This window comes from Octodon degus, unplaced genomic scaffold (assembly GCF_000260255.1).
Source record: "Octodon degus isolate 3935 unplaced genomic scaffold, OctDeg1.0 scaffold00055, whole genome shotgun sequence".
Lineage (NCBI taxonomy): Eukaryota > Metazoa > Chordata > Mammalia > Rodentia > Octodontidae > Octodon > Octodon degus.
Genome location: NW_004524631.1, coordinates 5,326,573 through 5,340,481, shown reverse-complemented (window position 1 = coordinate 5,340,481; position 13,909 = coordinate 5,326,573). Strand labels below are relative to the sequence as shown.

General features: G+C 36.5%; 1 protein-coding gene across 8 annotated transcripts in view; it reads right to left on the bottom strand.

The window, feature by feature from the left end:
- Tnik (TRAF2 and NCK interacting kinase) overlaps positions 1–13,909 on the bottom strand; it is a 410,638-nt gene that overhangs the window by 27,533 nt on the left and 369,196 nt on the right. For all 8 annotated transcript variants that reach the window (XM_004633447.2, XM_023717821.1, XM_023717822.1 and 5 more), the window contains 2 exons: positions 9,985–10,169; positions 185–314 (listed from right to left, as the gene is read on the bottom strand). In XM_004633447.2, the coding sequence (XP_004633504.1) occupies positions 185–314; positions 9,985–10,169 (315 nt within the window). The remainder of the gene's footprint in view (positions 1–184; positions 315–9,984; positions 10,170–13,909) is intronic.

Below are 13,909 nucleotides of genomic sequence, written 5' to 3'. Positions count from 1 at the left end.
AATCTTAGAAAGAAAAAGGAAAGAAGGCACCAGACAATTAAAATCACTCAACCATTTAGAAGCACAGGTTTTCCCCTCATTCCCAATGCTTAAAATACATGCCGTAAGCATTCTCTGTAAAAGCCTTAATATAAAAACCACTTAAGAAAAGCACTTGTGCTACACAGTTGTAATATAAACTTACCTCTCTAATCATCAAGGTTCCTTCCCTTGAAATACTGCTGCTAAAAGTATCTGCATGAGAGGTCTCCAGCCCATGCGTTCCAACCATTCCAATATTGTACTGCTCATTGCTCCCTGGAGCTCCTGTTGGTCTGAGATGAGAAGACATAATATTAATGGCAAGACATATTTAGCAAATTCCATTTTATGTCCATATTAATTATTTTTTTGTGTAGTGGAGTAGACATAATACAAAATTTATCATTTTAGTTATTTTAAGTGTACATTTCAGTGACTGAAGTATATTCCATATTAATTTTAGTTCACTGACGCCTAAACTAGGGTTTTATTCCTGCAACATCTCCTCTTGACCTATTCTCCTCTCTGCAGCTGGAGTGAATTGAGCTTGTTTCTCTCCATGGAAAAGACTACAGTGCGCTTCAGAGTCTACCAGGCTCCCTAGCATCTCTACTCCCACCACCTCTTTGGACCGGCAGCCACCTGACTGCATTACAGCTACTGTTTCTACTGCCAAGAAATCTCTTCCCACCCTGGCTCTTGTCTGGCCTCCTCTTTCATATGGTTTCATCTTGAATGATGCTTTCTCTAAGAAGCTTTCTCTTATTAACCATTTATATCTTATTCCACTGCCTCCTTCTGTCCTATTCATCCTTCTTTTTCACCACAACAGTCATTCTTTACATTTTTTCTCTTCATGTTTTCCTTCTCTCTCATTAGAACATCTTTGTGAGGCTGGATTTTGTATCTATTTACTCATCATTTTGTACTTTACCCAGTACAGAATTTGGCACATAGCAGGCGTACGAAGAGTGATCATTAGATAATGGAGTTTGTGCTATTCATAAAGAGGAAACATCAAGTAAGAACATTCTGGTTCACTGGGGGAATCTATGAACTAGAGGGTGCAATTCAAAATAGTATTCAGCATTTTTAAAAACCTCAGTATTAATCCCATACTGTGGTGTATTTACTTTCAGGTTCCCCTCCCTCACTGTGCTGAAGATACAACAGGAAAAAGTGATAGTATGTGGATACACTTCCCAAGAATGCAGACTAAGTTTCCTATGCATCCTGTAACACAGAGCATTGTACTAGGGTTCCTTGAGACCTGACTGTCCACATAAACTTCCTGGATCATCAGCAATCTGTGAAATGCTCAATGTGTACAACACAGGACTTCTCAGATTTAGGAAGATGGGAAAGTGAGAACCAGCCAGGTGATGAGGTTGTAATTTTTAGGATTTTAGTTTTCAATGCTATGCTGTGCTACCTGTTCATCCCCATCCCAGTACTAGAGACTGAATCCAGGGAGCACTGAACTCCATCCCCAGCCCTTTTTAAAAGTATTTTTACTTGGAGACAGGATCTCTCTACATTGTCTAGGCTGGAATCAAACCTGTGGTCTCCCTACCTGAATGATAAAACAGAGAACAAAATGTATAGTACTTTGCCTTTAAAAACAAACAAACCAAACCAAACAAACAAACAAACAAGATGTCAAAGCTTATCTGAGGTGTATTAACTGCAGTTTTTGTTATTCTTTATTTTTGTTTCTTAAATATTTGAAAAATATCTGTGGCCTCTTGGGTCCCATCCAAGTCCAAAAGCCTGATGAAATATTTGCTCCAAGAAGCAAGAAATACATCAGATTTATGTCATTTCTGGGGCAGAGCAGACATATTTTAAGAATTTTCATCTGAAATAGGATAAAAAAGATAACAGGGTGAGTCCAGGTAAGTAGATGTATAATGGAATATTTGCTTCGAAAAGACTAAGCTGAGCTGTGGATTGAGATAATTAATCTAAATTGGCTAGAACTGATGTGTTTGGGAAGAAATTTTAACAAATATGTTTATTTTTAATATTTCAGTCTAAGAAATGAGGTATTAATAGTGTGTCAGAAACAGGGGAAGAGATTGTTGGCATTATTTCTGGCCTACTGATAGACTGGAAAAATCACAATGGATCTCAAAATTATGATTTCTTTATCCATTTATTTGAAATTTAATTTTATTTGTGTCTTTCCTCTCTTTAATTGTCTTAAATGCTCATTTGAGAAAAAATGGAGTAAAGGCAATAAATCAATAAATGACATAAGTGACAAGAGCCTTCTAGGCAAGGACTCTGTTCTCCTCTGTCAGTGAGCCATTCTTTACCACTGCAGGTGCCCAGGTTGATCTGGTGGCCTCTGCCAGGTTGACACTGTATAGTTTGGTTCTCCATTACCACAGATAGTCCTATCACGACCATAGGGTAAGGATTTTTTGGCTTCCCTTTTTATCCTGATGTTTTGAATCAACATAAACATTTTAATCAGAAATATGTACTTATGGTTTAATTAGTATGAAAAATTATTTTAGAATTAATTCCAGAAAGATAATCCCTCAATTCATTTTCCACATATTTCAATTAAACTCTTTCCCCCTATTTTTCCATTTTCACAACTTTTTTTTCACTAAAACAATCACCATGAGTCTCTTCCCCAGAATTTTATAGCAAAGATTTGATACAATAATCTTTTTGTCCATATTCTCTTTCAGAGGCTTTTGTTATCACTGTATTTTTATTGGAACTATTTCCCATGGGTCAGTTTTTATATTTTGAATTTTATGAGCTAGAACTACTTTATCGTTTTATATTTTTATGGTGAGCAATTTTGGGGCTGTTTTGAGTTTTACTTTATCTTATTTCTATTGGTAATATTCCTTACCTTGAACAAATGGTAATAATATGTATTTTTTTCTCAGTTGATTTGCTCTTACGGTGGTGAGCATTTACTCTTAGATAGCCTAAAGTCTTCTTATGTAGGATTGGTCTGTTATAAATCTTCTGTATGTATTTATTCTCTGTGCTTTATATACCTGCTCATACCATTCATATTGCTGTTACCATTTTGTCTGATACAAGGTAAGTTTTGATTGTTACCCACAGATTTCTACATGTTCCAAATCACCGCTCTATACATTTTCTTTAAAAAGGCAAAGCCCAGGCCACAATGCATGTTTTAAGGAATGTAGAACATTTTTACATCACAGAAGAGGAGGCCTTATGTCTGTCATTGTTGATCACTCCCCTCTGTCCTCCTTGTTCCTCTGGTTTTTGTAGTACATAAGCTTTCTCCATTTTTTTTTCTTCTACCCCTCTTTACTCTGCCTATTTTCTTTATGGGCTCTTCTTAAACATGATACATTGCTACAATTCTGCATCACTCCACATAACCTTCTGGCATGCTCTTATCTATGACCTTTATTATAATCATTACCCATTTACAGAATAATCCTAAATAAACATAGTTAATCTCTTTGCTCTGTGACTGATTCACCCAGCTTCCTGCTAGATATTTCTACCTGGGTGGCCACTGAGGTCATCACCTCCCTGCTGCACCGCTGATCACCATGACTGGCACTGCAAGCCACCTATGTACCTGCTAGAAATTCCGTGGCCATTCTGGGCTTCTTTTTTCTCATTTATCCCTCACATTCACTCCAGACCCTTCTTGTTCTAACTCCTAAGGACGTCCCAAATATTTTCTGTCCTTTTGGTGACTGTCATGAGCTCTTCTTCCTTTATTACCTCACAAGAGTCTTCTTGCTGTCTTTTCTCCATCTTCAGTCCTATTTCCCTCACATCCATTCCCCACAGATGCAAACTGAAGTCTTACAAACACAAATCTGACCTTGTTGCTTTTCTGCTTTCAGCCCTCAATAGCTCCCCATTAATACCAGGGTAAGCCTGAAGCTCCTTAAGGTGGCTTAAGAGCCTTCCCTTACCTGGTCCTTGCCAATTTCTCTAACTTGATTTTTAAATCAAACCCTGCTTATCCCTTGCCACTTCTAACAGCAACATTTAGCTTACAGTACTTTCCTATATACATTATACCATAAAACTCTTGGTGATTCTGCCCATCCTCTTTTCTACTCTTTGCCTTTGCTTGCCTTAACTCATCTTTTATACCTCAGTTCAGAGTTCCTCAAGCCTATCCCAGCTCAAATGAGAAGATTCAAGTCAATCTCCACTCTGCTCCCACTGCCCTCTACTCTAGTGACTGCTGTGCTTAATACATGGGAGAGTAGTGATTAAATCTAACTAGTGTGGTAATTTTGGTAACAAGCATCATGTAGCATGTAAGTAGCACTGAGAAAATGTATATTATATCATTCAAACTCGGGGGCCAAAGGCGTTGTTTAATGCGTCTAGTGGAAATTTCATTCAAGCTTAATGTCAAAATAGATCTTCTGCAAACTTATGAGTGATCAGCTATAAAAATAAATATTTGCATGATCAAATGTCCTAAGTGCACTAGGATATGCCCAAATGATTTTTATGATTAAGTAGTTATGGAGAATGAAAAGTTGTTCAGATATATCATAGATCTTAGTATGGAGTGAACCTTACTGTATATAATTTTTTTTTTTAAATTCAGTGAGGAGGTTGGAGGATCTCAGGGAAGGATGTTGATTAGGACAAGAAAATCTAACTATTATACATGTATGAGCAACTTAAGTGAGGAGGGGGATAGGATGGGAGGAGACAGGCATTGACCTAAACAACCTTGGCAATTCCAGTACAGGGCCATTCTACCATACGTCTAGTCAGTGCTCCTGAAAATTGCAAAGATCATCAGAGCAAGAAAGTCTGAGAAATTGTCATAGCCATGAGGAGTGTAAGATGATATGACAATTGAATGTAATGAGGTAAACTGGGTGGGATTCTGTAAGAGAAAAAGAACATTAAGGTAAAAACTAAGAATATCAGAATAAGCCAAACATATAGTTAATAATATATCAGTCTATACTAGTATTGGCTCATTACTTATAACGGTGTTATTACTTGTATGTGACACAGTAGGATATGATGCTAACAATAGAGGAATCTGCAAATGGGGAGACAGTGGTGGTGTAATAAGAAAGAACTCTCAGTTATAGCTCCTCAATTTTCTGTATGTACACATCTTCTAAGATATAAATCTTTTACCAGTAAAAGGATGGAAAAACGCAATTTTAGAAATTCTACCAAGGCAAAACAGCAACTATAACATTTTCTAGTTAAGCAATCTTTTGTTCTGAACGTTACTTTTGCAATATAGGAACTATGTAGGAAATATTAGTTGTCCAAGATCCCATAAACCATAACGACTTGTAAAAAACCAAGGTTTGTTAAAAAAAATAAATCAAAATAAAAAACCTCCACTGATTTGAAGGAAAACTACAGGAAATTTTCTGTAATTAGGCTGCAGGTTTAGAACAATAATTTCCTCTAATTGGATTTGTCAAAGTGTTCCTGGAGGTACTGATTTAATTCAATTCCCCACATGCTTATGGAGCACCTGCTATCTGTAAGACCCTTGGTGTGGCACTGAGAAGTAGATAGAAAAAGCTGAAGGAGGAATGGTCCCAAGAACTTAGCATCCATAAGAGCATAAAGCATCACAAATATACTCAAGACAAAGCTGGCCATCAGTGATAAAGGACAGAGGGAGGGGTCATTTCAAGGAAAGACACACAGCTGAAAAGGATAAGCCAGGACTCTGTAGGGCTGATGAAGGCGTCCAGTTGGCTCGGGTATGTTAAGGGCAAGCATGGGTCCAGGTGACAGAATGTATCATAGTAACCAGAGGTGAAGCCTGAGTAGTCAGCCTTCTCCAGCACAAATCAGGCCAGAGCCTGAACCAAGGCTGGGAGAGCAGAGGACTTATGACAAGAGAGGTACCACAGTTAGCTCAGAGGCAGACCATGGGGTCAGAGTCATGGCTTTTCAGCAAGAAAGAAAGGAGGGAACATAGAGATTTATACCTCTTATTGTCCAGATGCCCTTTCGTGAGACTGTATAAAATTCAACTGTGCAAGAGTAGGTGCTCCTCCTGATCAAGACTGTTCCTTACCTGCACTGTCAGAAGCATGTTCTGGTGTTTGAGGGAAGAAACTAACACCAAGGACCCCTTTTGCTTACTCAGGATGATAGACATTATCAGTCTACACATTTCCTTCTCTTCTTTGTACTCTATGAAGCCTTTGTTTTTTATTTTAAAAGTAGTACATTTCCATCATATAATTGGAAATATACATACAATGAAAGTCCCTCCTAAGTGTAAACCTTAGGAGATCCTTCTATAATTTCAGTCTTTTCCCCTTCACTCACTATTTTTCTATACAGGAAGAACTGGTGCACAGTGCAACTGGCTGGAGAACACAAAGATGGGGCGCTCTTCAGGTTACACTTTATACAAGAAACACGGAAGTGCACATAGCAAAAGCTGCAGCTCTAAACATTGGCATCCACAGTAGCTTGCTTTAAAGGCTGTGGCTCCGATTCTGAGACACTGTTTTGTGTTATGTTTTATGGGATCAAACTGCTAAAATACATTTTGGTTTTCAGTTCTAAAAAGTATAGCACCAAATATAAAGATTTATCTAAAAGAAAAGTAATAGAACTTATGTAAATATATATTTATATATCAACAGTTCTCAATGCCTATAAAATAAAAAGCAATTTTACCCCTAAATATTCTATTCTCAAAGAAGTAACTGTCTTATAATGGATTTTTAATAGTGTGAAATTTCTTAGGCATGCAACTATCAACTTGGAGAAAAGACTGTTTCTTTTTTGTATACATTTGAAATTCACCCTATCTGCCACTGACCAAATTAGAGTAAACACACATATCACATTTGTGGCCTTTTTTCCCTGACTATATTACATATCTGATAAAATATTTAAAATGTTTTTTACTAGATGAACATTTCAATCTATTTGCCAGTTCTTCAAGAATCATGTTGTTTGACTCCTCTGTAAATAATCTATGTTAGCCTTGGTTCATTATCTTACTTGGATTATAGTATAGCTAGTCTGATATGCTTTACCAGTGTCTGATTTGTTCTCTTTCCAAATCACCTTGCAGAAATAATCTTTCTTATACATAGCACTGATTATGTCATTTTTCAACTGGAAACACCATCAACTGTTCCCAGTGGCTATTTGGTGGTCTGTTTTCCCTCAGTCTTACCCCTACACCCTACACTTCCACTAAGGTCATCTTTTTGTACCTTTATTTCAACTCTTCCTTACATCTAGAATTTTAATGCCATCCCTTGTCTTTTTCTGTCTTGCTGACTATTATTTGCATACATTTGTCTTTCCTTTGGATTAGGCTATAAACTTTTTGAAGTCAGGACTTGCAATTTCAGTTCAGTATAATTAAGCATAAATCATAGTCATTGACAACCCATCCTATTCCAGACATCCTGTGAGATGTGCAGAATAAAGAGATGGGCAAGACACTATCCCTACCTTTGGAGAGGGAGAAAAACACATGATAAATAATCTTGATTCACGGTACTACATGAAAATGTGGGAAGGCATGAGATATAGAAGCAGCATAGAAGGCACAGGCTGTACCTCTGCAGAGAGGGCTGTGAGTCAGTGACTCGTACACTGACTAGACAGTGCTGGGCAACAGAGAGGCATGGTTTGGTCATAGAATTTTTAGAGAAGTGAGCATTTTTCTGCAGGGGGCAGAAATTCCAGATTTGCCTTTAGATGGATGGGAGGAGCATCATTCATAGCTTTGCAAAAAATGATTGGAAACTCAAAAACCAATGCTGTATTACATTTCTTCTTAAAGAGGCAATTTTTCCAAATGTTTATATTAGCTTGCAGTTTTCCCATGTAAAATTTTGCCTCTGTCCAACTAGGATCTAAATTTTTGAAAGACAGAATACAAGAATGTATTTTTTATATGTCTTAAAGACCTCAGCATGATGTCTATGTCTTAAAGACCTCTCTTTATGAAGTATCAGAAAATATGTGATACAGAAACTAGACATAGGAAAGAAGAATCAAGTAAAAGGGACAAAAATTTTCACCATCTTTTATCATATATTCTTATCCTGATAGTTTGTATGCTTGATGCTTTTAAAGGAATTCTGAACATCTGTTAGAAGAATCAAACAATGCTAAATCAAAAACTGAAAGGACCAGCATGTTTTACAGAAATGTTCTGGATTTTGATTTTGCCTCTAGAACAATTTTATTTGCTGTAAAAAGAGCAACTTAATACAATTTATTTCAAAATATCATATATTAGCATATTTTGGGTTGTCAATAACTAGGGAACCAACAGAAAATAAGAAGTATGGATTTCTTGCAATGTTAATGGTTTGTCTCTCAGAATTGCTTGTAGCAATGGTTAATGTAACAATGATTAATCAGTAGATGACATTTCTTGAAGATTGGCCAGTGCTGTCTCTCATCCTTGGACAGGACAATAATATGTGGCCTTATGGTATCTTCTCTATATATACAGAATAATTATGGCCTGATGATTAAGTAGCTAAAACAAAGAAATGGACATAAATGAACAGTGAAGTTGGAAAAGTTAGCAATGCCTTCTAGCAGAGCTATGACAAACCATGGGAATAACCTGTTGTGTTTATTTGGGGGATTACTTAAGGAAGCAATAGAAGTTGGTACAATTCCCACAGGTTCTATTCCAATGAAATAAAAAAAGGCCACTAAACTTCTTGCTTACATTTCAAAAAAAAAAAAAAAAAAGGAGAAAGTAAAGGTTGTAAGTACTAAGGAAAAAATAGGTAGGCATAGATATAGATGTAAATATACAAAAAGAAGACTGCAGAGGAAGTATCAGAAAATATGTGATACAGAAACTAGACATAGGAAAGAAGAATCAAGTAAAAGGGACAAAAAAGAGGATAAGTAGAAAATGACAGCAGATATATTTCAATTAAACAAAAGTTTCTCTGAATGACTGGCTTTTGCTTCTTTTGTTGGGATGCCATGTGCATTTTTCCTTAACTTACTGTAGCAGTGGTAATGAGGTAACATATGTCTTTTGTTGCTTTTTTTTAATCCCTGAGTTTCACTGTTTATGGTTTCACTTTTTCAGTTCAAGGGAGAAAGGCACATGTCAAAATCTGGTTATCAATATTGTTTTCCTTGGAGATGAAAAGAACCACAGAAGTTACCAAAAGAATGGTCAGTACAGTGGCAATGAGTAGGAAAGGCATAACAGTCCTAGAAAAGCTGTATTTCCTAAGTGATTGTCTCTGTGGAGAAAGTCTGTTACAGAACTATGATGTGATAAGAACTCAAGTTTTCAACATCATTTTGTCTTGCCAGTGGCCCTTATACAATCTACATTTAACCTGTATTTCTTGTCTTTTCATTTTTAAATCTTCTTTATTTTTGTCTTTTTGAGACAGGGTCTCACTATGCAGTTCAGGCTGGCTTCAGCTCACTTTGTAGTCCAGGCTGGTCTTGAACTCACAACCATCCTCCTGCCTCAGCCATCTGAGTGCTGGTATAACAGGCGTGTACCATTATACCTGGCTTGTCCTTTTATTTTGGAGACCTAGTCCTTTCCTGGTGTGCATTTTTTTTTCTTTTTGGGTTCCAGGGATCAAACTTAGGACCTCATGCTTGCCAGGCAGGCACTTATGCCACTGAGCTATCTCCCTGATCCAAACTTAAATTAACTTTCCTTTCCTTTCTCCTTTTTCCTTTCCTTTCCTTTTTTTCTTTTCTTTTTCTTTTTTTTTTTGGTTTAAGAAGTAGTCTACAGCTGAGCTCAGTGGCATATTCCTATAATCCCAGCTACTTGAGACTGAGGTGGGGCAATTTCTTGAGCCTTAGATTTTGGGGTCATCCTGGGCAAAACAGAGTCTTTTTGAGACTTGGCCAAATGGGGGGGGGAGAGAGAGAAAGGGGGGGGCAGGGGGAAGAGAGAGAGGGATTGAGAGAGGGAGGGAAAGAAGAAAAGAAGAAAAAGAAACATAATCCTCTTACATCAGTCTGGGTATGTCACTGACAGCCACTGTCCCATCATGGGTCTCACTCTCTCCGTCTTCTTCCTCCTCCTCACTACTCTCCGATTCTTCACTTGAGGAGGAATAATCAGTCACCTTCTTCAGTGGGCGGTTTGTTTCTTCAATCCTCAGTTCTCTTAATTCTTTGGCTAATGCCGTCAGATCCTATAAAAGGAAAGTTTGCTCAGCATTGGCTTGCAGAGATGACCCAGGTTACATCTCTCAGCAAGTCAGTGCTCCAGCTTAAGCACAAGAAAAAAGCTCTATTGAGAAGTGTGACAAACATAGTTACTGCATGGAACTAAGAAAACGATGTTTGTAGCGTGTAGAAGCTAGAAAAGAAAGATGAAATCAATTTAAACTTTGTTCAAAACCAATAGCTAGACTGAGTCTCCCATTCTGAATCTACGTGCACATGTATGTGTATGCTGTATTGTGTGCACACAGTACATACAAGTACATACAAACATTGTTCTTTTATTTTAGTTTGAGAAGGTGAACTTCATCACCCTCAAAATTAATGGAAAAGCATAGGGTCAAAAATTGTTCCCCGGGATTCTGGGACTCCTGCCCAAGCCATGATGATGGCCTTTCCCATTTTAGGATTGCTACTGTACCAACATCTAGCATCAGTCATAGAACAGAGCAATTCTTAAGGTTCATTTAGTGTGTCATCATTCCCTGGAGAGCAGAGGCACCACATCAAATGATGGCCCACCCCAAAGCCTACTGCCACTGAAATTTATAGCCACAGAGCTGAGTTAATCACAGAGAGAGAGAGAGAGAGAGAGAGAGAGAGAGAGAGAGAGAGAGAGAGAGAATCTCTTCCAAAATGATAGGTGTTTCATTTTCTTAAGTTTTAAATTCCAGTCACCTGACAGTAACCCTGGCAACGAACACTGAAATGAATGTGCAAACACCCAAAGGAAGAGATAATTTTTCAGTTTTCCATGAGTATGATGGAACCTTTAGGCTTATGGATGCGATGATGTGGTATTGAGTCACCAGGCAACTGCAGGCAGTGTGCTGAATATCTGACTACCATGCTTTCAGAGCAAGGCAGAGAGAAGCAGTTCTGCAAAAGCATGGCCGCTCTAATTGGCATGGGTTAAACTGCCCATGGCACACAGCATGCAAATGAGGAAAAAGCAATTCGATATCAGTCTTACCATTTCTCCCTATTTAGTGACCCATGTGGGAATCAGAGCATTCAGTGAGAGACAGGGGATGAGGGAGAAAGAAACTCATTGAAAAATACTAAATCCTACAATTTTCTTATGGCCATATTCTCTCTTTATTTCAATCCAGAAATGTATCTGTCCAATTTACCTGATATGAAATTAATCAGGGGACATACAGGATGTGAAATAGTCTGTCTCAATTATCTAGAAGAAAAACTGTAATCAATGGGTATAGTTAATATTGTAATTATAATTTTATTCTGAAAGGACAGCAAACCATCATATTTTTCTAGTGCCAGGAACCTGTCAGGCACTATTATTTTGGTTAAGATTAGGGGAGAAAACACGTCAAGTTTTTCAACTGAAATTTAGGAAGTGGAAGGTATTAACTGAATGAGTCATTTCTTTCTAGTTTCATAAAAATCACAGGAAAAGCAGTTATGGCTTAATGTTCTAAATATCACCTGAATTGAAGCCCTTGGAAAAAGGAAGCCTCTGAAATTCAAACTGTGCATTTTATATACAAATGCACTAGGGGCTTTCCACGCACACACTCTGTCTCAAATGCCTGACCTCAGTCTCAGTGGACATGTCTCATTTGCAAAACTGAAAATAGAGTTTTATTAAAAAGGCTCGGTGGCACTTACATAAGATCTATACTATTAAATAAGAGGAGAACTATCACATAGGATTTTATGTAAACTTAGCTCTAGTTTCTTTGCCAATTGGGCAACATAGGCAAAGCTAATGTCCAGATTTCAGCTTTTTATTTTTTTTTTTCTCTTAGCAATTGCCAGTGCTTATCTTCCTCAAATGGAAAAGTGGGGAGAATATTATACTTGAGTATAATGGGAACATGTCGTCTAGATATTTGTTAAGGTCATGAAATAAAAAGGATATTATAATCTTCAAAGTCAGTAAAAATAATACTAAATTAGAAAATTTATTTTGAATTTTGATATTTATAATTTAAGAACATGTTAAGTCTCATCAAAGAATATAACTAGATTTAAAATATATTTTATTATCAGTTAAAGAGAGAATATGGTTTAAAATAATTTGTTCTCAATAATGAGTAAAATATAATGCTATCATCAATGACTTACTTAACTTAATTATATATTTTCCCCCAGGGCTTGGCTTTTCTTATTTTGACATTTCAAAAATTAAAAAAAGACAAAAGATTAAAAAATTATTTAGAAATATACTGGTCTATAGCTCACTGAGTTAAGGAAACTTTTACATCTTAAAAAATGACCTACATTTTCCTAAATACTACCTAGTATTTAGAAATACTTTAAAGTATTAACCTGCTTTATAATTTCATATTTAATTAGAATTTTTTTGTTTCTGTAATATTAAAAGCTCTTTTCTGGAACATTAGGAATAATAGCAGATTATTTTTAAGTTTAATTGGTAACAGCTTAGAGGATGTGACGTATATGCAAATCTCAGGATAACAATGAGTAACTCCAAAGTAATAACCCCAAAAGAAAATTAATCTTCATTTGCCAATAACCTACGTGTTTAGCTGAAGTTTTGTTTCTTATCCATCCACTCTGGAGAAATTTACAATAGCAAAGTTATAGAAAGCAGGCATGCTGAGATCCATTTTCATCCATTTTATTCTCTAACAATAACAGTTTTCTCCATATAATGAGCGCTTTGCTAATTTACTGCTTGGCTGTCTAAGCCTGAAGCTAAGAAGTATTAAAAAGGGGAAATAAAACTGCTATTTAGCATGAAAATATTTGAGAATGTATGACTAAAAAAGAAGTATGGCAAATGGTTTTCTGAGTATAGAGCAAATGTGAAGGCTTGTGTGCAAAGGCTTCTTTGATGTAAGACTTTTTAGATTTACTTGATATAATTTTTCATTCAAAAGACATTATTTAATCTGAAAATTATACATATAACTTTTCTAAAAAGGTACTCCTTTTCAAAATATTTATAAATTATAGTTTAGGTCAAATTCAAATAGTTTCTTAGGGCCGGACAAATAGCTCAGCAGATTAACTCAGGGGCTAGGAGTTCGATTCCTGGACTGCTGTGCTGGCCCCACCCCAAAGCATGCTGAGACCATAATTGAGACTGGGCATGGTGGTGTTCACCTGTAATCCCAGCACATGGAAGGCTGTAAACAGGTGGATCACTATGAGTTCGATCTAGTAGTGAGACCCTGAACACCCTGTGGGCCCTTCCCTAAAATACAGAAACAAAACAAAAACACCCAAATAGTTTCTTGAGCTATTACTATATTGTGAAAGAATCTTAAGCTGCCTTTTTCCTTATGCATCAGTAGAATTTATTTATTTATTTATTTATTTATTTATTTATTTTTGAGGAAACTTAACACTCAGCAAGTCACTTAGTTTTCTTATCTTCAGGTGAAGGAAAAAGAGCTGGACTAGTTATTGCTCAAGTTCAGTCCCATCTAAGGTATACTTCACCATTTCCCAGACTCCTACACACTAACCAAGACATAGTTGTAAGGCCAGTGTTTGCTTATGCATATAATAGTCATGTCACATATTTAACTGCACTAAAGTAGAACAGACTCATTTTCAAAGGTTGTATTAAATAATGAGACTATTCTGCAAAATCTCATATTCCCTTAGAACGTGCAAAATCAATGAGTGCTTCTCAGATTGATTTTTAAGAAAAACTGAACATTAAACTACCAAGAACAAACAGCATATTTTGAGATTTTTAAGACTGGGTTAT